We start from the raw sequence: 27,641 nt of genomic DNA on the forward strand, positions 1-27,641 counted from the left end.
TCCTGGGTTCTCTTTCTAAGTCCACTATGAATCCGATAGAACAGGAAACAGAAAATTAACTTTAAATACGTATTCATTCATTTTGTGTGTCTCTGTGTGTATGGGTATGTATCATAAGTGTGTGTGTGTGTGTGTGTTTGAATACAGGTAAATGAATGCAATGGCACATGTGTGGAGGTCAGAGGACAACTCTTAGGAGATGTTCTCTTCTACCACCTTGTGGGATCTGGGGATCAAGCTCAGGTTGTCATGCCTAATCCTCAAAGTTGTCCTCTGACCCCCCCCCCCACATACATGCGGTGGCACACACATGCCCACAAACATATACACAGAAAATATACAAATAAATGTAATTTTAAAAATGTTAAAGCACTGTGATGAGCACAAGGCACAGCATTAACCAGTAGCACTTTCCTTGTATCATTCCACAGAATTACATTTACAGTCTTTTTTTTTTCTTTCTCTTTTTTTTTTTTTTTTTTTTTTGGTTTTTCGAGACAGGGTTTCTCTGTGTAGCTTTGCGCCTTTCCTGGGACTCACTAGGTAGCCCAGGCTGGCCTCGAGCTCACAGAGATCCGCCTGGCTCTGCCTCCCGAGTGCACACCTTTAATCCCAGGCGGATCTCTGTGAGCTCGAGGCCAGCCTGGGCTACCTAGTGAGTCCCAGGAAAGGCGCAAAGCTACAAAGAGAAACCCTGTCTCGAAAAAAAACCGGAAAAAAAAAAAAAAAAAAAGGTGTGCGCCACCATCGCCCGGCTCTTTTTTTTTTTCAAGACAGGGTTTCTTTGTGTAGCTTTGGAGCTTGTCATGAACTCACTCTGTAGACTAGGCTGGCCTTGAACTCACAGAAATCCACCTGCCTCTGCCTCCCAAGTGCTGGGATTAAAAGTGTGCACCACCACTGCACGGCTACACTTACAGTCTTTAACAATCTTTTCTCACCTTAGGGCCCAAGAATATCTGGAGTTCTCTAGATATATGCTCTAAGATATATAATATAACTTCTCCCTTTAACACAGGCCTATATAGGCTACTATGGTAGTTTGAATAAGGATGGCTTCATAGACTCATATATTTGAATGTTTATTCACTGGAGAGTGATTAGGAGATGTGACCTTGTTGGAGGTGTGTCACTAGGGGTAGACTTTGAGGTTTCAAAAGCCCATGCCAGACCAGGTCTCTCTCTTTCTCTCCCCCTACAGATCAGGATATAGAACTCTCAGCTACTTCTCCAGCTCCACATCTGCTTTGAGCCACCACACTCCCTGCCATGCTTACCGTGGATTAACCCTCTGAAACTAAGCAGGCTTACTATTTAATGTTTTCTTTCTTTCTTTCTTTTTTTGTTTTTTTGTTTTGTTTTGTTTTGTTTTGTTTTTCCCCTGAGATGGGATTTCTCTGTGTAGTTTTGGTGCCTGTCCTGGATCTTGCTGTGTAGCCCAGGCTGGCCTCGAACTCACAGAGATCCGCCTGGCTCTGCTTCCTGAGTGCTGGGATTAAAGGTGTGTGCCACCACCGCCCAGCAAATGTTTTCTTTTATAAGAGTTGCCTTCATCATGGTGGTCCCCCAACACAGGAGTTTAGACAAGCAGGTTTTTCCATGGGTGCTAAAGATCCAAACTCAGGCCCTCATGCTTCCATGACAGGCACTTTTTCCAACTACACCATCATCTCCATGGCTGGAAACAATATACTTTTTATGTAGAAATATTTTCAAATAAGAATTTTTAAATATGGAAGGTGCAGAGATAGCTCAGTGGGTAAAGCGCTTGTCTGTAATCCCAGAGCTTCTATGGTAAGGTGGGAAGGAGAGACAGGAAAATCTCCCAAAGCTGGCAGACCTATTCCCAGAAGCTTGTAGGCTAGCTAGTCTGGCATACACAGGGATAAATAATATGAGACATGTCATGAAGATACGTAGTGCAAACAAATCAGAAATATTGCTGTTTAAACCCAGTTGGGGGAGGGGGCTAGAGTGACGGCTCAGTGATTAAGAGTGCACACTATTCTTTAGAGGACATGAGTTTGATTCTTAGCACGTATGTTGGGTGGCTCACAGCCTGTAACTGCAACTCTAGGGGATACAATACCTCTGGCCTCCAAGAGCATCTGCAAACACTTACACATAATTAAAAATAATAAAAATAAATATTTAAACAGTAAATAAATCAACTGAATTTGAGCTTGTTTCGATGGTACACACTAATTAATCCTGGTTGGTAAAATGTTAGTATCAGAAACCAGAAGCAAATGATCAGCTTAAATTGAGGAGAAATATTCATGCATGTAATAGCAAACTCTCAATTTTTGAATACTAATATTTTAATTGAAAAATAAAAATGATATATTCACACTATATGGCATGCTTTGAAAATATGAATGTTATTCAATGACTAATTGTATATCAATGCTTTAATTTAAAATTATACAATTTTAAAAAATTTACATTTCATGTATATTTTTTATCTCAGAAGATAGTGACATTCTGTTTCTGCCAAGTATCAATTTTTAACATGCAGCTGTTTGTACTCAGCCAAAATACATATTTGATGTTCCTCTACAAATAACGAATAAAAGCTCAGTTATGTATCCTTTATTTAAAACAGTTCCTTGACAGAAATCCAAAATGTTTTGCAAATGAAGTCACAAGCTTATTTTACTGAAAAATACCTTGATCTTTTTTAATCCCAGCTCTCTTCATTGCCATTCTGTCTCCTATCTGGCCTCTTCTGCTGCCACCAACTGGCTTCCACTACTGCTAAATTCCAGCAACCAGCAGGATTCAATTCAGTGCTTTGTTTTGACTGCTGGGCTCCTGGTAGGAAAATCAACTCAGATGAATAACTACATTTTTAGGCTGGGAACTGAAAATCACAAATAACTCATTTCCTTCACATCTAGGGTTATCAGATAGCCACACAGTAGCTGGTACTTGTCCCAGCAAGTGGTCCAGACAAAGCTCCAGGCTAACAAAAGAGAAGCCATTTCCACTGTTAAATTAATAGTCTCCTCCCAGGAAGGAACAAGGTTAAAACCACAGAGCCATTCTATAAAAGCAAACAAAGGTCAAATCAAATGTAACAGTGTACCAATAGACTTGGAAATTCAGAAGTACAAATTCTAACATATTTATACAAAAGAACGTTTGAAAATAGTGTGTAAATAAAAGTTCAACCATGTTTATTTAGTTTTGTGAAATTTTGAGCAGTAAATATCGTTTAACTTTTTGTTTCAGCCAATGTCATTTTTTTGTTAGAGGGATTAAAAGATTAAAAATCCAAAACTATTTAAAATTTACTATTATAAATTAAAGTTAAAAATTTAAATTATAGCTGGGCAGTGGTGGTGCACACCTTTAATCCCAGCACTCAGGAGGCAGAGGCAGGTGGATCTCTGTGAGTTCAAGGCCAGCCTGGTCTCCAAAGCGAGTTCCAGAACAGCCAGGGCTGTTACACAGAGAAATCCTGTCTTGAAAAACTAAAAAAGGTGGAAGGGGGGAGTGAGAGAGAGAAAGAAAAATAAACAAAACAAAATAAAAATTAGTTTAAAGTATAAAATAAATTTAAATAAGCTTTCAAGTAATAGTTTTTGTAAGTGGATAGCTATCATTTATACTTCAGAAATTCTCAAAGGTCAACACAACACTAGGGAAATATGGAAAATCATGAATCCACAGGGTGCTTGAATGTCAACATTTATAACACTAAAAGAAAATTCAAGTCATTTTTAAAAAGCACAAAAATAATGTATACAAATAGGTAAAACAAAATCAGTTTTGAAGCCAGAGAGACGTTGCCCAGCGAGCCTTTTCTTTCTAACTCCAATGCTAGCATGCTCACCGGCTCACTCAACAGCTTTGACATAAAACACAATACCACACTTTGCCACAAGGCTAGAATGTTTAGATTACTAGTTCCATATGAGCAATCAGGGATTTCCAACTAGCTTCACTGTAGACAACACCTATGGTATGTATCCTAGAACAATTGTCTAGGCTACGTTACAGAAACTTGAAGGCCACTTTTGCTTAAAAAAAAAAAAAAAAAGAAAGAAAGAAAAAAGAAAAGAAATAAAGAAAAAAACCAAAACAACAAAACACCTCACAAACACAAACAACAAACAAAACTGTTTTTCTAGTGCCTATGGACATCTAAATGCATGACCAAAATGGCTTGGCATCTGCCCTCATACCGAATCTATTCCCTTGGTTGTCATAACTTTTCAGACATGGTTTCTCTGTAGCTCAGGTTAGCCTTCTAGACATGCCGAACCCTCTGACTCAGCTTCCCATGTGCTGTGATTATAGACATGAGCCACCACACCTGGCTTTGCTCTCTTAACCCTTGAGCTCACTCTACTCAGTCAGTTTTCTATGTAGAGATATTGACTTGAGTTCGAGACTAACGTGGCTTATTACCTGTTGGAGGAACATTCACTTTTTTCTACCCAACCTTTACACTTTTGCGGCAGCCCAAGTACAATATCCCTCAGCTCTAGAAACTGGAAAGCATGCCATGAGGCTAGGGCATTTATGCCATGTGATGACAGTAAGAAAAGGAACTCAACCGCTCCAGAGTCAAATTCTAAAAGACCTTCAGAAAAGCAATGATGCCAGCAACAGGATGAACTCAAATGTTCCCTGGATAAATCACCTCAGGTTTGCCCATCCGGTACAAGACCAAGATGTTTGCTGCAAAGAAAAAGAGCATCTATTGAAAAGATGCTCACAATTAATGAGGCAATTGCCAAATCACTCCACTCTCCCCAAAAAGAATCAGTAAAAGCATGCTGCACCTTTTCCTCAACAAAGCAGCCTGATAGCCTCTGCCTAGTGTTAGCTCCCTTCTGCTCTGGAGCTGAAGTCCCAATAAAGCTTGCCTGTCTTGTCCGCCGTATGTGACTTAGTCTCATTTCTGTTGATCCCAGCATCCAGCAGTAGCTAGCTGGAAGTGGAGATAAGAGGACCAGAAGTTTCTTGTGTTGTGTAGGGATTCCGGGTCAGTGTGGGATACAGATACTTTGTTTTAAAAAAGAGAGAATGCAAGCTGGGCAGTGGTAGCTCATGGCTTTAATCTCAGCACTCAGGAGGCAGAGTCAGGTGGATCTCTGTGAGTTCGAGGCCAGCCTGGTCTACAGAGTGAGATCCAGGACAGGCTCCAAAACTACACAGAGAAACCCTGTCTCGAAAAACGAGAGAGAGAGAGAGAGAGAGAGAGAGAGAGAGAGAGAGAGAGAGAATGCACTGTGGCTAGAAGATGTAGCTCAGGGTTAGTTACAGTATATCCCTGGCATGCTCAAAGCCCTGTCCTTACCTCAGGAGGTTATCTAGTTTGGTGGATCTATACTTGGGCTACACAGTGACATGGCATGAATGATTTTAAAAAACACAGACTAGGGTCTGTTTCACGAAGCCTCTGATTTAATTGGTTCAGGCTATACAATAAGCATCAGGAATTTTAATTCCCCTGGGGAAGCTAAGAACTACACTCTAAGTCATTGGGCAGATGTTCAATGCTCCCATTTTTAGAAGTTTCCCTAACTTATTTATTTACCTATTTTATGTGTGAGTAGCTCAAAGGACACTCTGCAAGAGCTGGTTCCCTCCTATCAAGTCATTCCCTGGGATTGAACTCAGGTAGTCAGGCTTGGCAGCAAGTGCCTTTACCTGATGAGCTATTTTGCCATCCTCAGAGCTCCATCCAATATGTAATAGTAGCACCAAACTCAAGGTTTTTTGATGAGAAGTTCTTAAAAATTAATGAACAGCCAGGTATTTTGGTGCAGGGGAATCTCTGAGAGCTCAAAGCCAGCCTGGTATACACAGTGAATGCCAGGCCAGGATTGCATAGTGAGGCCCTGTCTTAAAAACAAAAACAAGAAAACAAACAAACAAAAACAGTGATATGGACATATCTTTTTAAAATGTCGCGCAAAATAATCCCTATTTAAATGGTGTGATTCTATTTACGCAAAATTAAATATTAAAAAAAATCAGAATGGGACAGGGGGCAGAAATGACTAGGAAGGGAAGCTAGGAGGAAATTGCAGGGATAGACATGTTACTTATTTGGATTAAGGTACACAGACAGATACACTTATCAAAACATGTCGCCGTAAATAAACCGGTTACAAAGAGACGTGGTTAATTTGAATGTGGGTATGTATCATTATTTCTAATAACTCCAAACCCCTGCTATGTTAAAAAGCACAACAAACCGGAGATAAGAATCAGTGAGAAGGGAGAGCAAACAGCAGGGAGGGTCAAGCCTAAGCAATCACTGGCACTCTGGCAACCGAAAGCAAGGTGCTTCTAAAACTACCGAGCCGGAGAGTCCCAGGGGAAAGAAAAAAAAAAAAAAAAAAAAAAAAAGACCAAGCATTTCCCGGCACTCGCAAAACCGGCTGAGTGTCCTCACCGGAAGGGTCCGGAAGGAAACGTTGCCACCCGGGCAAAGAACCCGGTAGCAACTTGGTTCCTGCGCGGGTGCTGGGGCTGTAAGGCGCCGGGCGGTCGGCTGGTTGTGGATCGAAGAAGGAGGACGCCGGGGCCCGCCGCCCATCCGCTGCTACTATGATTCCGGTGTCGCTGGTGGTGGTGGTGGTGGGTGGTTGGACTGCCGTCTACCTGGCCGATTTGGTGTTGAAGGTGAGGGCCTCGGGCCTAAGGCCTTAGCCGGCAGAGTCCAGGGCTGGTGCGCGTGGTCCTGTGTTGCCCGAGGCCTTTCCCCCTCCCTTGCCAAGTTTCCTCCGGGGGGCTGGAACCCGCTCTGCCGGCGGTGTCTACGTGCGCCCTTCCGCGTGGTGTATCCGTCCGGCGGAGTAAATAAAGCCGGGCAGGCTGCGGGAGGGGTGTGGCGGCCTGCGCCGCTGCCGCATTGCGGGCGCCGGGTCCCTGCAGCCTTTGGCTCCTTCCCGGGAGGAGCCTGTGGTGTGGGCTTGGGAGGCAGGGCTCGAAGGAGGAAAGAAACTAAAACATCCGCTTAGGAAAAGGCATTGTTTTCCTTCTTTGTGCTAAGGTTACGACCGGAGAGACACTGTTGGTATTGGGATAAATCAAATTCAAATCGTGATTTAAATCACCGTTGTCAAACTCGAAAGTGCGCAAATGTATCCGAGGTTCTGGTTAAAATTTAGATTCTGATTCAGCAGATCTGGAAAGAAAACTAAGATTCTGTATTTCCAACCAGTTCCTCTGTCCCGCCGACAGTGCTGACCCACAGACCATGCTTTAAAGTAGCATGCTTACGTAGTAAGAATTTAGATAGCCACATTTTCTATTCAAATTCTAATTTACACCCTACACTCCCTTCTTCACAGTGACGACACACACCCTGGGCATACAGTGCGTTCTTTGAGTGTTGTGGGTGTTGGAATGGTAAGAAGAAATTTCAACAGTTGCCTGAGCACGTGCTTTAGACACCTTCAGAATGAAATGGGTGTGGAGAATACGAACATAAAAATTCCCAAGGGTTTAAAAATTAAAATCATGAATAGTAAAACCTTCATGTGTTCTTTTAAACAAAATGCCTCATGGCATTGTGTCTTAGATAACAATAAAATTAAATGGCCCTTGTGCTTCTTTGTCATATTTAAACTTTAAAGCCAGATCTATGAAGTGTAGTCCTTAGGAGAACTAGGCACTGCCAATTCCTAACCTTTGTGACCTTGGGCAAATAACTACCTGTGCTCCATTTCTTGTCTTTAAATAGGGATAACAATAGGAAGGATCACCTAAAATTATGCAGAGTATTATATTAATGCATCTCCATGATATACTACATAAATCTGAGGTTCAATGACTGATAACACTTGGATGTACTGGGCACTTGTTAGAATGACAGAACTTCAGGTCTCACCACTAAGACCTGTATAATCAGAATCTGTAGCCTAACAGGATTCCCCACTGATTTCTCCGCACATTTGTTTGGAAATCACTAATGGATTTGGCATAGTGTTTAACAGCACAAGCCTCAGTGATTTGGTGATTGGTTTCAAAAGAAAAAGCCATGTGATTTCTTCTTGTTTCATATGTGGAAATTTTTCCAAATAAAAAGAACTCATCAAACTTGTACAGTGAGTCCCAGGTCAAGCAAGTGAGTGATAAGGATATGGCTTTAATTTCTGAGGCATCCTCTACATGAAAGCGTCAACCCCTGAGCAATGGCACTGATCAGTGTCTGGGGTTAAGACCTTGCCTTTAAAAAAAGTGTATATTGCTGTTTCGTCTGTTTGTATGTACACTACATGCATTCAGTGCCCTTGATGGCCAGAAGAAGTTGTAAGATCCCCTGGAACTAGAGTTACAAGTGGTTCTTAGCCACCATGTGGGTGCTGGGATTTGAATCTGGGTCCTCTGGAAGAGCAGCCACTGCTTTATGGGTTAAGCTGTCTTTCCAGTGACTGAGACCTTGCCTTTTAAGAACATTCACCTTCTCTTGGTTTGCTGTTCTACTGTTGATTTTTCTAGCTTTCCACAGTGGACTGTTGCTACACAGGTGTGCCAATCTCCTTGTCAAGTCCTGGAAAACAAGCAAACTTAAAATGCCATCAGAAGACAGTAGAGACAATTACAGATACTGGCATTCAGACTCAGGTCATTTCTTTATGATGGTAAAAGAGCTGAAATAGCCTTGTAGGACAAATGCATTTTTTATACAGATGACAGTACTGTACTTCCAGTGCTTTCTGTAACTGCCTTGGTATTTATAGATCTACCTTAGTCAAGGACTTTAGCCTTTCTAAAAGATAAGACCCTTGTGACTATTTATAAGCAGCTATCACTATAACCCCTGGGGAAATTTAAGAGCTGCTACTGAGACCAAGAGGACAGTGGGTAAATTTTGTACTTTCATTTGGTCAAAGTTGGTTTAACTTGAGGCTTACTTAGATGAAAATAGAAAATACCAATTCAAACTAAGCTAACTCTTCTGTAGAATCCACTGGAAGTCTAAAAATGATCTCAAAAGACTTCTTTCCTTCCTGTGGCAATAAAATAAACCTGTGCTGTCCACTGTGGTAGTTATTAGCTGTATGTGGCTACCTAGCATTTGAAAAAGCTTGTCTGAATAGAGATGTGCTATGAGTATAATTTTGATACCACATTTCAAAGAATACTAGAAACAAGTGTCTCAGTGTTCTTATGTTGATTACTCATTAAAATGATACCTTGGATATTACAGATTACAAATACATGAAAACGAATCTCTCCTTTTTAAAATTTGGTGACTAGACACTTTAAAATTATATGTGGCTTGCATTTTTGACTCACATATTTCTTACGGACTTCATGGTTGTAAGCAGAGGTCAGGATTTTTTATCCCCAGAGACAAGGTTTCTCTGTGTAGCCCTGGATCTCCTGGAATTCGATCTATAGACCAGGCTGCCCTTGAACTCATGGAGATCTACCTACCTCTGCCTCCACAGTGCTGGGTTCAAAGTTGTGTGCCACCACCACCTGGCAAGGTTGGGATATTTTTAAGGGCTGGAATAGTAAGTATCTTAAGCTTTATGGTTCATGGGATCTCTGTTACATATTCTTGGGTTTTGTTGTCTATTTCGAAGAGACAGGATTGAGACAGCATTTCTCTATGTGTGTCTGGCTGGCCTGGAACTCACGATGTCCACCATGCTGGCTGTGAACTTACAGAGATACTTCTGCCTTTCCTTCTCCAGTAAAGTGATGGGATTACAAGCACACACCACTGTGCTAGCTACTTTTGATTGTTGGTTTAGTGGGATTTAGAATCACCATGGAAACAATTCCCTGAGTGTAGCTGCAAGAGATTTTCTAGATTAGGATAATTGAGGGAAAAAACCCACCCCAAATGTGAGAAGTACTATTCCCATGGGATGGGGTCCTGGACTGGACAAAAAAGGAGAAAGCACTTAAGCACAAGCTTTCATCTCCCTCTGCCCCCCGACTGTGCATGTAATGTGACCAGCTGCCTCAACCACCAACCTCCTCAACCTCTGTCTGCCATAGCTTCTGCTCCATGATGGGCTTTACCCTGGAGCTGTGAGCCAAATTAAAGCCTTCCTAAAGCTGCCCTGTTGTCACAGTGTCTAGACAAGTAACTAACATAACCCCCATCCCCAGCAGTTGTTTTTAAAAAGAAAGAATCGCTTAAAAAATTAAAAACTATTCTTATATTGTAGGCTATAAGCCAGATTTGTTCTTGGACTATATTTCCCTGGACCCTAACCCAGCTATCCAGTTAACCCAAGACCTTTAATACTTTGAAGAATAAATGTAAGGCTTTAAGATTATAAATATTTGAGGCGGGGATTGTGGCTCTGTTTGTGGAGCGCTTGTCTAGCATGCACAAAATCCTAGGTTTGCTCCCAGTACTATGTAACCAGACATGTTGTCACATGCCTGTAATCTCAGCACTTGGGAGGGGGAGTCAAGAGGATCTGAAATTCGAGGTCATCCTTGGCTACATGGAAACTAGAGGCCAGCCTGGGTTATGTGAAACTATCTCAAAAAATACTCTAAACCAGTGATTTCTCAACCTATGGGTTGAAACCCCTTTGGTGGGGGGAGTCGAATGGCCCTTTCAGAGGGGTCACTTAAGACCATCAGAAAACACAGAGATTTACATTATGATTCCTAACAGTAGCAAAATGACAGTTATGAAGTAGCAATGAAATAATGTTATGGTTGGGGTCACACCATGAGGAACTGTATTAAAGGGTCGCAGCACTAGGAAGGGTGAGAACCACTGTTGTTGAGCCACTAACATCTTGATTTCTTATACAGTACTTATTTTCTTTATTTTTAACCTTTATTTATGTTATAAATCTGTCCTTCAAATTTGAGTGATGCTGAACTTTTCTTTCTCTTAGTCATCTGTGTATTTTAAACATTCTTATGAAGACTGGCTGGGAAAAAATGGATTGAGCATCTCTCCTTTTCATATAAGATGGCAAACTTCAGTTTTTAATCGTGCCTTTTACAGTTGGGGACGGCGGAAAGCAAGGATGCTTTACCAATGGTACTTTTCATCTTTAATTTGGGGGGTTATTAGTCATTTAATTAAATTATCATCACCAGAAATAGCTTAAATATATATGTTTAAGCAATTGTATCATTGTGCTTTTTCATACATTAAAAATCATGGCACCAGACCATAGTGGTGCATACCTCTTATTCCAGGCTATCCTAAGTTAGATTTCAAGTTTGAGGCCAGTCTGAGCTGCACGAGAACCTTGTCTGAAACAAGCAAAAAAATAAAATAGAGGAGGCTGGAGAGGTGGTTCAGCAGTTAAGAGCATTTGCTGTTCTTCCAGAGGACACAAATAAAGTTAAAATAAAATAAATAAGTAAATAAGATACTTAGGGAAATTTATGTTTTTGTGTTTTCCATGGTCTTTGGGATACCTAATATCCTAACAATTTCTTGTTTTAAAGATGTATTTATTTTTTATTTTGTATGTTTGTTTTGCTGAATGTGTACCACCTGCATGCAGGACTCACGGGAGCCAGGCAGATATGAGATCCCCTGGAAGTGGAGTGGCAGGCAGACAGTTGTGAGCTATCATGTGGTACTAGGAACTGAACCTGGGTGTTCTGCAAGAGTAGTCAGTGCTCTTAACCTCTTAAACCATATCACCAGCTCCTCATAACAGGTTCTTAGTTAAGAGAAATTTGGGTTTGTGAATAGTGTATTTTAAATTACTTTTTGTTAAAAATAAAGCTCCAAGCATTAATCCCAGCACTCAGAATACTGAGGCAGGAGAATTGAGAATTTGAGGGAAGCCTGAACAACATAGCAAATTCCAGGCCAGTCTGGGGTACATAGTGAGACACCTCTCCCTCTCCCTCTCCCTCTCCCTCTCCCTCTCCCTCTCCCTCTCCCTCTCCCTCTCCCTCTCCCTCTCCCTCTCCCTCTCTCTCTCTCTCTCTCTCTCTCTCTCTCTCTCTCTCTTGCCCCTCTCTATATATATAGATAGATATAGATGTGTGTGTGTATATATATATAATATATATATTATACAGATATACAAATATAAGTTCCAAATGTGTTCAAGCTAAATGTAAATAATTAGATAATCAAAAAGTATACAGTAATAAAAATAGGCAAACCAAAAATTCAGTTCTCTGGAAAGACTAATAAAATTGATTAAGTCTAGGCCATGAATGATTAAGAAAAAACAGTAACTAAAAATAATAATTGAGTCGGGTGGTGGTGGTGCATGCCTTTAATCCCAGCCAGCACTCAGGAGGCAGAGCCAGGCGGATCTCTGTGAGTTCGAGGCCAGGGTGGTCTACAGAGCGAGATCCAGGATAGGCACCAAAACAACACAGAGAAACCCTGTTTCAAAAAACCAAAATTATAATAGTTGAAAAAGATAATACTTCAAATTCTGTGAACAATAAAACAAAAATAATACTATTACAATTCTACAACTTTAAATTTCACAACAGAACTTTTATAAGTTTTTTATAAAGAAACAGATCAGCCCCAACTGTAAAAGTAATTTTAATGATTAAAATAGCAGAATAAAACTATTAAATTTGACTCCATTGATATTTAAACTACTTTATCACAAAGTGAAGCTAAAATAAGATGCAAACAGTAGAATGGATGAAAAATGAATGCATGCCCCAATGTTAAGAACATTCCTAACTATATTAAAAACAATCAAAACAGTGCTATATAAATGATTCAGTGGAGAGGAACCCCCCCCCCAGTCCCTTTTGTAAATTGGTAATAATATTCAGCTTTTTTGGGTGTCAGAGTATTTTAGTTTGTTAGAACTGTCTGTGAGTCAGTTAGTTTAGATGGAGAAAACCAGGCCAGCTATTGATCTTTTTACCCATTGTTTAAAAGTTGTGAAGCATGGCTAGTCGATTACTTTGTTAGTGTATGCATTGTGAAGAATTGTACACTTACATGTTTGTTTTTGTCCTTGTTGCCAGGTTCAATTTTGGAATGGTGTTTGGCGTAATTGCCATGTTCAGCTCCTTTTTTCTCCTTGGAAAAACACTGATGCAGACTTTGGCACAGATGATGGCTGACTCCTCTTCTTCTTCTTCTTCTTCTTCCTCTTCCTCTTCTTCTTCCGCTTCCTCCTCTTCCTCTTCTTCATCTTCCTCTTCCTCCTCTCTTCACAATGAACAGGTGTTGCAAGTTGTGGTAAGTTTACGCTTTTTTGCTTTAAACTGCTGAAAACACAGATAACATTTTCTGGCTAGTATGGCTGCAATGTATAACATAAACATGAAAGTAAAATACCTCGTAATTTTTAAAATTACACACTTAACCACAAACCATTAGTACAAGATTAGCAGAAAGTGTCACAGTATTTGATGGCAGTGGCAATACCTATAGCAGAGAATAAATTAACCACTAATAAGACAAGGCAGCCATTACAGGTTTCTCTCAACTCAGGTTGTCTTCTTGAGATGTGATTGCAAGGAGTAGGCATTCTGACTTGAGATCTCTATAACATGGAAGTAAACTGCATCTTAATGCTGTGCAACGTTCCCTGTCCTTTTCATGGTTTTTCAGAATTTAATCAATAATCTTTAAATTAAAAGTATAAGGCTACAGTTGGGGGTAAAGGTATAAGACATTTTTGAATGATTACTGTCATTTCTTTGCAACTGGCTCTCACTCTGTTAACTGGACTAGCCTAGAACTTGCTAAATGGCCTAAGCTGCCCTTGAACTCAATGGAGATCATCCTGCCTCAGCCTTCCAAGTGTTGAAATTTCAGATATGAGTCACTACACCTATGTTGTGAATTTTTTAAGAATTTTTCATTTTATTTTATTTGGCGTTGCATTCCCTGGAACTGTAGTTACAGACAATTGTGAGCTACTATGTGGATGCTAGGAACTAAATCTTGGTCCTCTTCAAAAGCAGCAAGTGCTCTTAACTGCTGATCCATCTTTCCAGTCTCTACCTTGTGATTTCTTAATATAAAAAAAAATAATGTGCTAGGTTTTATTCCTTTGGTTGTAAGATATAGTAATTCTTACTTTAAAGCACAGGTGTAGGCTTATATCTTACCTTTTGGCAATACTGGGGTTTAAAAGTACAGCATCATGCATGTAAACCAAGTGCTCTACTCCTGAGCTGAAGCCCCTGCTCTTATCTCTTACTTTTTGCTTTCTTCAGTTTGCAAGAGTGCTTGATGTTGGCTCACTTTTGCTTCATATTTTTTCAACTTTTATTTATGTATTTCTAACTCACATTTTTATACTTGTAGTTTCCATTCCATGAGTTATAAATGTTATATTTAATCATGTTCTTGTTAATAGGACATTTAAGGGTTAGGAACAGATTTAAAAAAAAAAAAAAAAAAAGAAGTGACCTCTCCTAAGCTGGGACAATGGGGAAAAACTTACATGTGATTTATAGAGAGTAGTACTCAGTCAGTAGAACATGAGACTCTTTTGGTTTTTCGAGACAGGGTTTCTCTGTGTAGCTTTGCGCCTTTCCTGGAACTCACTTGGTAGCCCAGGCTGGCCTCGAACTCACAGAGATCCGCCTGCCTCTGCCTCCCGAGTGCTGGGATTAAAGGCGTGCGCCACCACCGCCCGGCCTGAACATGAGACTCTTAATCCCAGGGTCATGGGTTCAAGCCCCACTTTGGATGCCAAATGGAACTAGAGGCTTTTCTCTGCCCTACCTTGTCCCATAGCCATTTCCAAATAATCACTCAGAGGCTTATATTAATTATAAATGCTTGGCTGATAGCCCAGGCTTATTACTAGCTAGCTCTACATTTAAATTAACCCATTTCTATTAATCTATGTATCTCTCTACATGGCCTGTGACTTACTGGTTCTATCACATCTTGCTTCTTGGGCAGCTCACAGCATCTGCCCTGATTCCGCCATTCTTCATCTCTGTCTTCATTTGAATGTTCTGCCTAACCTTATTCTGCTTCACCTTTGGCCAAGCAGCTTTATTTATCAACTAGTGAGAGTAACAGTAAAGGATGGTCACAACTCTTTCTTAGAAGTTGAGATGATTATGTCAGCTGCATAAGACATGATGTATTTCTTCACTAAACATTTATGAGTGTGTCCTGCTTACTGGCCATGTACTGAGTCCCAGGTCCCTGGGGAACAAAACCCAGTGCTCACACTCATGGAACTTTTAGTCTAGAAGGTGAGATGCTATGATTGTCATTTGATTGTACTTTTTTTTTTGAGATTGGGTTTCTCTGTGTAGCTTTGAAGCCTGTCATGGAACTTGCTTTGTAGACCAGGCTGGCCTCAAACTCACAGAAATCCACCTGCCTCTGCCTCCCGAGTGTTGGGATTAAAGGTGTGCGCCAGCACTGCCGAGTTTTGATTGGACATTATACAAGGTGCTATGGCAACAAAAGGAATGTAAGGTGTATCTGGCACTAGGAAAGAAGAGTGGAAGTGTGAGGACAGTTCACATAGCCTGGAAAAGGAAGATGGAACTCAAGAACTGAGCACCTCAGGAATCGAAGGATCACTGTAACATGGAACACAGGGAGAATTATCATAGTGATCATAAATAAGTAGGTAATAAGCAATGTTTTCCATATGAGATTTCTGTATGTGTTTGATTTTGTTCTCTCAGAACATGGCCAATAAGCAGATGTTATAGATGATTGGTTGATAAATAAAGTGCTGATTGGCCGGGTGGTGGTGGCGCACACCTTTAATCCCAGCACTCCAGAGGCAGAGGCAGGCGGATCTCTGTGAGTTCCAGCCTGGTCTCCAAAGTGAGTTCCAGGAAAGGTGCAAAGCTACACAGAGAAACCCTGTCTCGAAAAACCAAAAAAAATAAAATAAAATAAAATAAAATAAAAAAAATAAAGTGCTGATTGGCCAGTAGCCAGGCAGAAAGTATAGGTGGGACAAGGAGAGAGGAGAATTCTGGGAAGTGGGAGGCTGAGGCAGAGAGACGCTGCCAGCCGCCACAATGGGAAACAGATGTTCAGATACCGGTAAGCCACGAGCCACATGGCAACTTATAGATTAATAAAAATGGGTTAATTTAAGATATAAAAACAGTTAACAAAAAGCCTGCTACGGCCATACAGTTTATAAGTAATATAAGTCTCTATGTATTTACTTGGTTGGGTCTGAGCGTCTGCAGGACTGGCGGGTAAGAAAAATTGTCCTGACTGTGGGCCAGGCAATACCAAAAAAACTCTAACAGTAGGCAGGATACACTCAAGAAGTTTATTTTGTACTCCCTGACATACAGATGGGAAAACCAAAGCCCAGAGACATTACATCATTTGCCCATGGTGACAGTTAGGAAATAGTAAGTCTGTCATCCATGATGATAAGAGTCTATGCATATTATGTTGTACTCTTTTAAAAAGATAAATAAAAGCCAGGCCTAGTGATGAAGGCCTATAATTCCAGCTACTTGGGAGGCTAAGGCAGGAGGATTGCAAGCTTGCTTGGCTATAAAGCAAGTTTAAGTCCAACATGGGCCACTTAGTGAGAACCTCTCCCAAAGTAAAAAGTAAAAGAAAGTGTTGGGAGGCATAACTCAATCACTTGCCTAGCATGCATTAAGCCCTGGGTTCAATTTGAGGAGTAAGAGGGGGAAACAGGTGAGTAGATGGGTTGGGTCATTCATTCAAAGAAGTATATATAATTTTGGCCTGCCCCTATGAGTAATATGGTGAAAGTTTAAGTAAGCATATTATAAGAGAACAGTATGAAAAGTAGGAGATAAGATGGGATATATAGGTAGTATCCAGACTGTGAAAGACCTTTCTAAAAATTTTCTCTTTTACTTATAGGTTAGTGTTCTGTGCAAAATAGGCCAAAGTTAGATCAAAGATGGGGAGATCATTTAAGAGTACAGATGGAATGATTCACGTTAGAAGTAATAAGGATCTAAACTAAATTTGTGGCAAAGAGAATGAAGGCCCCTGAGAGGCTACCCATGCAGAAGATGGTCCTACACCCATGCACATAAAAGTATTCAGTGGATTAAAAAAAAGAACAGATGAAGTTGGGAGGGAAAAGTGGTGATGGGATAAGGAAGGAGTTGGAGGCTTGAGACTGGAGGGTGGATTTGATCAAAACACGTTATCTGTATGTATGAAATTTTCAAACAGTTTTCAAAGGGGAGAAAATGAGAATACATATGATGGTTTTTCATTACAATTCTCAGACAGTGATTAATTTAATGTGAAGCTGGAGGGTGCAGGGACAGTTTAAGGATGACCCTTGGCTATACAACTAGTTAGTGTTCAAAAAAGACGAGGGAAGGAAGCTCGTTTTAGAGAAAATCTGATCATTAGCCTGTCTGCCTGCTAGAATTCCAATGGCAATTGTCATGTAGAGAAGAAATTATTCTTCTCTTTGCTTCTCAGTTTATTCAGTGTTCATAAAAATACCAGGTGTGCTGTACTTTGGAACCATTAAAAACCAGAAGCCCTATAGTCTACCGTGCATATTTGTGGATAATTTAAAAAAATGCCTTGCCTCTTGTTTTTGATAGAGCCCTTGGAGCCTAAAGAACATACTTCTGGCTTCCTCTCTAATTCCCGGCAGCCTTGTTCAGTATTAATTCCCACAAGCCTGGCACTGTGTGCTGTTGAAAGAGTGTTCTGCATTCAGTGTTCTGGTACATCTAATACTCTGTGCAATCATATTAGAGACAGATGGTCATCTTGTACTGTTGCCAGGCAATAAGACCTGCCATCTGTTGCTATAGTCAGTCACAAACTCAGACCTCTTACCTTGTCTTACTTATTAGTGTATCTAGAAGATAATGTAGAGAAGGAATAAAGAGCTGGTTGCATAAAATGAAATGAGTTATTTGAAATAAAGGCAAGCTGTGCTTTGGTGTGGGTTGTTTTGTGAGCTAGATGGCATGTATGAGAGCTAATCTTAAGGGAAAACATTTAAAGAGGCCTCAGAAACAGGGAAGCTACTAAGCCGAGCAGATGAGTTACCCAGCATGGGAATGGAAAAATTGTGGAACACAAGGGACACTGATATTTGTGGGAGAAAAAAGTCATTCAGTGAGGTCTGCGTAAAGAGAATTCCACATAACAAGATAGCACACACAACAAGATAGCACACACACACACACACACACACACAAAGAATGTTGATTATGGAAATGGGTTTCATAATCAGACCATGGGCACTTGGAATCAGTGGACTTTCAAAAATGACTGAACCACACACACTCTGCAAACCCCTCTTAAATCAAGGCTTAAAAAGTGAAACACATTTGCTGGGCAGTCCCCAAACAAAGTCTGATTGAGAGAGTGGTAAAACTCAGGGTCACAAAAGTCCTGGAAGGAAAAGGAAGAATCAGGCTCTTCATTCATGTGAACATGGAATGAGGAAGACATAAAACTAACATCAGAACTATGGGATGTTTTTATGTAACAGTAAACAGTGTACCTTTGTTCTCAGTTATTTTTGATTTTTAAAGATGTTATTTATAGAGCAGGTTTAAGTTTATAGCAGTATTGAGAGGAAATACAGAGATTTCCCATGTACTTCCCACACAAACACAGATGCCCCAACCAGAGTGGTCCACTTGTTACTGTTGGTAAATCTAAACCAATGGACCATCATCACCCAGGGTCCAGGGTTTACATTTAATGTCAGTCTTGATGTTTTAGGAAATGTTGAATATTGTTAGATTTGATACCCCTAAGTTTTTTAATACCAAAAACTAAAAGCAAAGTAAGATTATATGGCAAATAAACTGGAGGATACATTTCTGACATGTATTACAAAGGACCAATACTAGTATTTGAAGTGCAGTTAACAGACTAGTAAGAGAGGAATACTGCTCAATGTGACAGTGCATATCTGTAATCCCAATACTCAGGAGGCAGAGGCAGGAGAGTCACTGTAAGTTCAAGATCAAGCTAGTCTCCCTACCAATTTATATGTCATTCTGTTTCAAATAAAACAACAAATATATGAATTACATCAGGAGAAAACTAGTTGGGTCATGAATAGACTACTGAGACTGCAGATTTGAAGAAAATGAGCTCGCCTAAAGATATAGCTAAGTCTGTTTTTAAGAGAGCAGCTTGATAAGATATACATATCTATGGTGGCTAGTCTTATGTCAACAAGCTAGAGTCATCAGAGAGAAGGGAATCCTCAATTTAGAAAACGCTTCCATAAGATCCAGCTGTAGGGCATTTTCTTAATTAGTGATCAATGGGGGAGGGCCCAGCCCATTATTGGTGGTACCATCCCTGGGCTGGTGGCCCTGGGTTCTATAAGAAAGCAGACTGAGCAAGTCATGAGGAGCAAGTCAGTAAAATAAGCAGCACCTGTGCTTCCAGGTGCCTGTCTTGTTTGAGTTCCTGTCCTGTTTTCCTTCAGTGATGAACAGCAATATAGAAGTAGAAGCCAAATAAACCCTTTCCTACCCAACTTGTTTTTTGTCATGGTGTTTTGTTGCAGCAATAGAAACCTAACTAAGACAAAGGTACCAGGATTATAGGGTACTGCTGTGACAGACCTGACCATGTTTTGGGAGGATTGTGGAAGGACTTTGGAACTTTGGGCTAGAAAAGCTACTGAGTGTTGAGAGCTCAGTGGGATGTTCTGTGGAAGCTTGGAAGATAAGAATTTGAGAGAAGTGCAGAGGATGGAGGCCTGGCTTGTGAAGTTTCAGAGGGAAGATTAAAGACTATCAGGGCCATTTGCTATTTTAGCTCTGTCGTTGTGGTTAGCTGGGGCTGAAGAATCAGCTGTGATTAACAAGATACCAGAACTACTAAAGCGAAACCTTTGCAGTGCTTGGATACTTGATGCTAGTCGGCGGGAGCTGAGAACTTGATTAAGAAGAGACCAGCATTGTTAGGGTGACATCTTCTGGGAAGTGTTTCCTGAGAGCACAGAGAAGCTGTGTTCCAGAGGCATCCTCGGTTGTACCTCGTGCTGGCAGCCGAACTTGGTAGTGTAAGAGTCACCCAGGTGGTACTGGTTTTGAAGGCATGAGAGGGTCATGGAGAGCAGCTGAGGCATGGCACTGTGAGAGGCCAGGAAAAGGCATTGGTGAAGGTGCAGCCTCAGTGGCAATTGAAGGCCGAGGATTGAAGGGGTCATGCAGAGATGTTGAAAGTGCATCCCAGTTGCAGCAGAGGACCCCAGCAGTTTTGGAGATGGCCATACAATGGGATAGCCACCAAGGACAGCAGCAGCAGTGGAGTGGAGCCAACCAGAGCCTAGAAGACAAGTTGTTTGTGTGGCAGAGGGCGGAGCATAGGAAGTGACCCCAAGCCCTTGGAGGAGCCCAGAAGATAGTGAGTGGATCCCAGACGTTGAACATTGTGTTGTTTACACGGTTAAGGTTTGGTTTTGATTTGATTTGATTGTGACTGTGTCCTGCTTCTTTATTCTTGAAATATGAAGATAATGTAATTTTGATTTTTACAGGAGACCAGAGCTGAAAAACTTTGGACTTTTAAGAGATTTTGAATTTTTAGAGAGATTGAATATTTTAAAAGAGACAGAGATTTTAATGTATTTGAATTTGTAAAAACTGGGACTTTTAAAGTTATTTATGATTTTATTGTGAGATCTTGACAAATAAGAAAGGAAAGATTGTGGCTTATTAGTGATGTGTTTGTGTCAAGTTGACAAGGGATCAGTTGTGCTGGCTAGTCATGTCAACTTGACACAAGCTAGAGTTATATATAATGAGGGAACCTCAGTTGAGAAAATGCCTCCATAAGATCCAGCTGTGAGGCATTTTCTTAATTAGTGATTGATGGGGATGGCCCCAGCCCATTGTGGATGGTGCTTATGTCAAGTTGACACACAAAACTAGCCAATACATAAGTAAACAAGTATAAGAAGTAGCATGGTGTTAAATTGATAGAAATGTTCACTGTGCTAAGTCAGATTTGTCACTTTTTGGATGAAGAGATGGCTCAGTGGATATAAGAGCACTTGCTGTGAAAGCAGGAGGATCTGAGTTCAAATTCCCAGCACCCATGTGTCTTTGCAGCCTGCAACCCCAGTATCGTGTGGTGAAGACAGTCCAGTCTCTGGAGCTCACTAGCCATCTAGCCTAGCTGAAATGGTGGAGCTTTGGGTTCAGTGAGAGACACTGTCTCAAAACATAGGTTACAGAGGGGGCCAGCAAGATGGCTCAGTGGGTAATAATAGCCACTAGGCCTGATAACCTTTGCACTATCTGAGTGATCCACATGTTGGAAGGAGAGAGCCAACTCCTCTGTGTTGTCCTCTAGCTTCCACAGGCACAGTGTAGCAAGTATATACTCCCAAACATACATGCAACAATTAATTTACTAGTTAAGGTAGAGAGCAATAGAGGAAGGCACCCATCATTGGCTTCTGCATGTGTGTGCAGAGGCATGTATGTACCTGCACACGCACAAAAGTTTACACTTGAGAATTGAATTAAGTCACAAAAATAATTACAAAAAGCAAAAACATGTAAAATAGTTAAATGACCAACAACTCATTCCAGAAAACATAATGCAGCGATTAAAAACCATATTGAGATGCTAGTTTAAAAAAAAAAACAGGCCTGATGGTACATACTCACAACTCTAATGCAAGAAGGTAGAGACAGGAGAATTCTTGGGTCTTTCTGGCAGCCTAGCCTAATTATTGAACTCTAAGTGAGAGAGATCTTTTTTTTTTTTTTTTTTTAGATTCATTTATTATGTGTACAGTGTTCTGTCTGCATGTATGTTTGCTCACCAGAAGAGGGCACCAGATCTCATTATGGATGGTTGTGAGCCACCATGTGGGTGCTGGGAATTGAACTCAGGACCTCTGGAAGAGCAGTCAGTGCTCTCAACCACTGAGCCATCTCTCCAGAGAGAGAGAAGGGGGGGAAGAGAGGGGGGGGAGGGAGAGGGAGGGGGGAGAGAGGGAGGAAGAGAGGGGAGGAGAGAGAGGGGGAGAGAGGAGAGAGAGAGAGAGAGAGAGAGAGAGAGAGAGAGAGAGAGAGAGAGAGAGAGAGAGAGAGAGATCTTCTAAAAACAAGGTAGTGGCTAGAGAGGTATCTCAGATATTAAGAGCATTTGTTGGCCGGGCGGTGGTGGCGCACGCCTTTAATCCCAGCACTCGGGAGGCAGAGCCAGGCGGATCTCTGTGAGTTCGAGGCCAGCCTGGGCTACCTAGTGAGTTCCAGGAAAAGGCGCAAAGCTACACAGAGAAACCCTGTCTCGAAAAACCAAAAAAAAAAAAATTAAAAAAAAAAAAAGAGCATTTGTTGCTCTAAAGAGGACCAGGTTCGCCGGGCGGTGGTGGCGCACGCCTTTAATCCCAGCACTCAGGAGGCAGAGGCAGGTGGATCTTTGTGAGTTCGAGGCCAGCCTGGTCTACAGAGAGAGAGATCCAGGAAAGGCGCAAAGCTACACAGAGAAACCCTATCTCGAAAAACAAAAAAACAAAAAAAACAAAAACAAAAAAAAAAAAAAAAAAAAAAAAAAAGAGGACCAGGTTTGGTTCCCAGAACCTACATGGCTCATGACCATCCATAACTCCAGTTCCAGGGGATCTGATGTCCTCTTCTGACATCATGGGCACCTGGCACATATGTGGTGCACATACATACATGCAAACAAAACACTCATACACATAAAATTAATCTAAAGATTTATTTTTTTGATTTATGTTATATGTATGAATGTTTTGCTTGAATGTATGTACACGACATATCTGTTACATTCCCTGGAGCTGGGATTATGAATTTTTGGGAGCCAAGATATGGGTGCTGGATCCTGTATAAGAACAAGTACTCTTAACTACTGAGCCATCTCTACAGCCCTAAAAAAAAGCATGTTAAGCTAGATGTGGTATAATGCAGACATGTAATCCCAGCCCTCTGGAGACTGAGGTAGTAGGTAGACTCGGCTGTATATGTAAGACTCTCCCCCCCCCCCCCCCGCCAAAAAAAAAAAAGACAAGAAAAAAATAATCATAGAACTAGAAAATACTCATGAAGAGATATTAGATGAAAACACAAGTTTCAAAATCATGTTTATAATTACAGTATAATTTTTGAAAGTAGGTATAAAGGGGAAAGACTAGAAAGATACGGCAAAGCATTGAGAATGGTCCTGTTTTCTGTTTGCAGGATTATAGGCTTCTACTTAAGTTTTCCTGTTTAGTTTTTTAAGGATTTATTTATTTGTATTTTATGTGTAAGATTGTTTTTGCCTGCATGTATGTACATGTGTGGACTTGGTTCGTGGAGGCCAGAACAGTGTGTCAGATCCCCTGGACCTGTAGTTACAGTTTTGTGAGCCACTATGTTAGTACTGGGAGTTTAACCCACCTCCCCTGCAAGAGCGGTATACTGCTCTTAACTACTGATCCATCTCTCTAGACCCCAATTTGCCTGTATTAAGCACTTTTAGTTAGTATTCAAATGATAATTCATAAATGAAGGGATTTTCTCCAGAAAGATTTCTTTTGGGTTCTAAGTCTTTGTACTGTGAGAAATGTGTGGTCCATATGTTCAAGCTCTCTCCTTAACAGATACCACCTTGTTACTGGACCTCTTGGCTCTAAGAGAATTTTACTGTTCAGCCTGGCTATAGAAAGCTTTCCTTAGGTATGCACTGATACTCATAATGCACAACATTTTTAGAGTACATGATTGTAAAACAACTCCTGCTTCTTCATCTGGCCATGAGTCTATATTGTATTAAGTCGTGTATCTTTGCTTCTATTTTTCTGATAGGTAAATTGATAAGGGTAAGAGGAATGAAGGGCATGGTGCACCAACACTGACCAGACACTTTGTTATAATAGCTTCCATTACCTTTTATTACCTCTTATAACTTGTGAGTATTAAAAAGAGCCTGGGAGAATGTCCTGTCTGACTCAGCACAAACTCTTGATATCTCTTAACAGTTCAAAAACAGGATTTTTTACTTTTTTTTTTTTGAGACAGGGTCTCCCTGTGGTAGCCCTGGCTATTCTGGAACTCGCTCTGTAGACCAGGCTGACTGACAATTCAGAGATCCACCTGCCTCTGCCTCCTGGGTGCTGGCATTAAAGGCGTGTACCACTGTCTCTGGCTAGGACTAAGAATTTTAAGAAGAGTTCCCAAATTGAGCATCCAACCCTTAAGTTAAGGATGGCTCAACCACTGCCAGCTTCATTGTCACCCTGCTTTCCCTGGCACTCAGGGTACCCTCATTCTGTCCCATGGTGAAGTTCTTGGGAATCTAGATATGTAACTTTTTAATGCAGTCCTTCCCATTTTATTTAATGAAATTAAAATTTAAATCCCATTTAAATTGATAGTAAACCTGATTTATAGAAATTGCCTAGATTAAAATAAAACAAAACATCGCTTCTTTTCCTTAGTTATGCTAGAAATAAAAATTGATCATTAATGGTCATAATGCTTTTAGATCATGGAATACTAAGTTTGGAGGTTTCAGCTGTAAGACAGAGTGAAGGTCATACCTCTTGGTTTTTAAATAGGACTCTGCTGTACTCACACTGATAATCATTGCTGTGTTGTGTCTGTAAACAGGTTCCCGGTATAAATTTACCTGTCAATCAGCTGACTTACTTCTTCGCTGCAGTCCTCATTAGTGGTGTTGTACATGAAATTGGACACGGTATAGCAGCTATTAGGTAATAAGATTTAACTTTCTCTTTTCCTACTACATGCAAAGAAGCTTTTCATTTAAGAAGATTCATTCCTCAAATCTGGTATATTTGAGATTTTTTTTTTTCCCTTTCGGTAGATATTACTCAATGTATGCCCTCCATTTATTATTTTGGGGCAGTGTCTCTTTTATAGAAAAAAATTAATATATTGCTGATGTGTCCTTTTAATCATGTGATCATCTGTATTCTAACTCTTTCTGTCCTTTGCTTTATGCCAGCATGATTGTAATCTCAGTGCTTCAGGGTTTTTATCTAGTCTTTTTTATTTTAAAATTATACTTATTTATTGTATATGTGTGCACACACATGCACATGCTGTGGCATGCTTGTGGAAGTCACAGAACAACCTGTGAAAGTTGCTATGTTCCTTCTGCCATGTGGATTCCAGAATTCCAACAGGTCACAGGATTGGCAGAAAGCTCCCTTATCCACAGAACCAGTTTGCTAACCGGTCCTCTGGTAGTCACTGAACTCAAGTCTCTGCCACTGCTCAGAATGTAGTCAGAAGGAAAGGTCTCTTTCGCCCAGGATAGCCTCAAACTCAGGGTCTTCCTGCCTCAGTCTCTGAAGTATTAGGAAAATAAGTGTGTGCCCCTGTACCTGGTTCTACCTTATCAACTGAAACAGTTTCCTGTTTCTGTCCCTGTCTCATGTTAGCTAGAATAAAAAGTTGGCTAGAAGTGCTGGGTTCAATGATATCTAAGCCTACCTAGCAACCCAGGTGGAAGATAGAGGATGAGACCTAGGACTGACTTTGGGAGTCATGCTGTGTTGGTGGTTTTGACTACCCAAATGTATCTTTCTATTTACACCTAACTAATTAAGATGGGAAGAAGGCAAGGGTAGTCACTACTTCCCTGATACTCCATGGCAATTCCTGCCATAATCAGAAGCATGCTGACAGGTATGTTTTCTCTTTTGTATGTGTGGACCAGGGAAAAGGCAAATCACTATTCTAGAGGAGAAGATTAATCATTATTTTCCAGTTGCTTATGAACAAATCTAGCTTCTGATAATAGACATTCATCTTAACACAGCATGTTTGAACATATGTGCACACTACTGGTTTAAAGAGGCAATGTACGTGAGTGTAGGGATGGGTGTATACATGTGTCACATGTGTGGAGGTAGAGAACATTTTTCAGGAATTATTTCTCTTCCTACAGGTGGGTTCCTAGACTTGAACTCAGGTTATCAAGTTTGGTAACAAGCAGCTTTATTACTGAGCAATCTCACCAGCCCCGGTTACCTCTTATAAATTTCATTTTTCCTTCCATATGTTTAGCCCTGTAAACTTTAGGGTTTTACATTATTATTAATAGTTTCATAATTTACAGTATGTTTGTGAAACATATTGGAAAACTTTTAAAATATACTTTTATTTATTCTTTGAGAATTTCACATATGTGTATGATACATTTTGATCATATCCATCCCTTAGTCCTTGCCTCCAACTCCTCTCAGACCCCCACATCTCCTTCCCAAGTTCTCCCCGCACCACTTAGTAAGTAACCCACTAAGTTCAGTTAGTGCTACCTGTTACATGCATGGTTGTAGTACCATCCACTGGAGCATTGGCAATCTCCCAGAAACCATCAACTGCCAATCACTCCTCGGCTGGAGGAAGTGCCTCATGAACTCCTCCTCCAGTCATGCTATGCTGTCGACTGGTTTGATCTTGTGGTCTTCTGCAGGCAACCATAGCTGTTGTGAGTTCATGAGTGTACTGGCCAAGTTCCATCAGGAAGATAGTTTGGCGGCAGTCCTTCCCAAACTCTGGTCTTAGTCTTTCTGCCTCCGCTTCTCCAGTGTCTGCCTGAGCCTCGAGGGAATGGGTGTATATCAATGTCCCGTTTACAGCTGAGCACTCACAGTCACTTATTTGCTGCACTTTGACCAGTTGTGAGTCTGTTGAACTGCCATCCAGTGCAAAAATTAAATAGCACAAGCGTCTCTGATAATGATTGAGAACAGCACTAATCTATAGATATAAAGATAATTAATGCTTTAGAAGGCAGTTTAATACTATATCTATTTAGCAAAACAATAATAGTAGATTCTTCCTTAGGGCCTGTGACTTCCTGTCATAGTCACTATTCTATTACTGTGAAGAGACCATGACCAATGCAGCTTTTATAAAAGAAAGCATTTAGCTGGAGGCTTGCTTACAGTTTTGAGGTTTAGTCCATGATCCTTAATGGCAGGAAGCAGGAAGGCACAGATGGCACTGGAGCAGTAGCTGAGAGTTCTACTTTCTGATCTGCAGGCAGAGAGAAAGAGACTGGGCCTGACATGGGCTTTTGAAACCTCAAAGCCCACCCCCAGTAACATACATCCTCCAGCAAGGCCATACCTACTCCAACAAGGTCACACCTCTATCCCTTCTAATCGTTTCAAACTTCAACTCCCTGGTGACTAAGCATTCAAATATAGGAGCTCATGGGAGCCATCCTCATTAAACCACCACACCTCCCCACATGTAGTGTTTTAGCCAGGTTTAGTAGTAGGAAGCATGAGTTCCCTCCTGTAGAACAGGCCTAAATCCAATCAGAAAAGTGGTTGGTTATCCACAGAACAATCTTGGCAGGTTGGTTTGTTGTTATAGCTCACAAGGTTTACAGTTCTAGCAGACTGCATAGACGGTCTGCCACTATGAACTATGAATTATTTATAAATTTCATTACCAACAAAGAGTGAATCACATGGTTGTCTTGTGCATTTACTGTTAAGGTAGTACTTTCCTCATAGTACCTGTGAGACTATTAAATATATGTTTTTTAGAAATGAAATGGTGGGAAAACTACTCCTTTTAAGGACTATCTTACCTGAGTGCTGGGATTAAAGGCATGTGCCACCACTGCCTGGCACCATTAACTATTTTTAAATGCAGTCAACATTAGCTCAACAGAAATATACCTACATAAATCTTGAGGATTATTTATAATAACTAAGACAAATGTGTTTGAATCATATATTTGAGTTATTTATTCCCCCTTGTCCTTCTCTGAAAATAGTTTCTAGTACTTTGTA

The 27,641-nt window shown here is 40.7% G+C and overlaps 1 protein-coding gene across 1 annotated transcript in view; it reads left to right on the plus strand.

Moving 5' to 3' along the window:
* Positions 1–6,463: 6,463 nt before the first annotated feature.
* Mbtps2 (membrane bound transcription factor peptidase, site 2) overlaps positions 6,464–27,641 on the plus strand; it is a 44,925-nt gene continuing 23,747 nt past the window's right edge. The window contains exons 1-4 of the mRNA XM_059250498.1: positions 6,464–6,645; positions 10,845–10,993; positions 12,922–13,138; positions 24,472–24,575. Coding sequence (XP_059106481.1) covers positions 6,571–6,645; positions 10,845–10,993; positions 12,922–13,138; positions 24,472–24,575 — 545 coding nt within the window. The 5' untranslated portion in view covers positions 6,464–6,570. The remainder of the gene's footprint in view (positions 6,646–10,844; positions 10,994–12,921; positions 13,139–24,471; positions 24,576–27,641) is intronic.

Source organism: Peromyscus eremicus, chromosome X, assembly GCF_949786415.1.
Source record: "Peromyscus eremicus chromosome X, PerEre_H2_v1, whole genome shotgun sequence".
Classification (NCBI taxonomy): Eukaryota; Metazoa; Chordata; class Mammalia; order Rodentia; family Cricetidae; genus Peromyscus; species Peromyscus eremicus.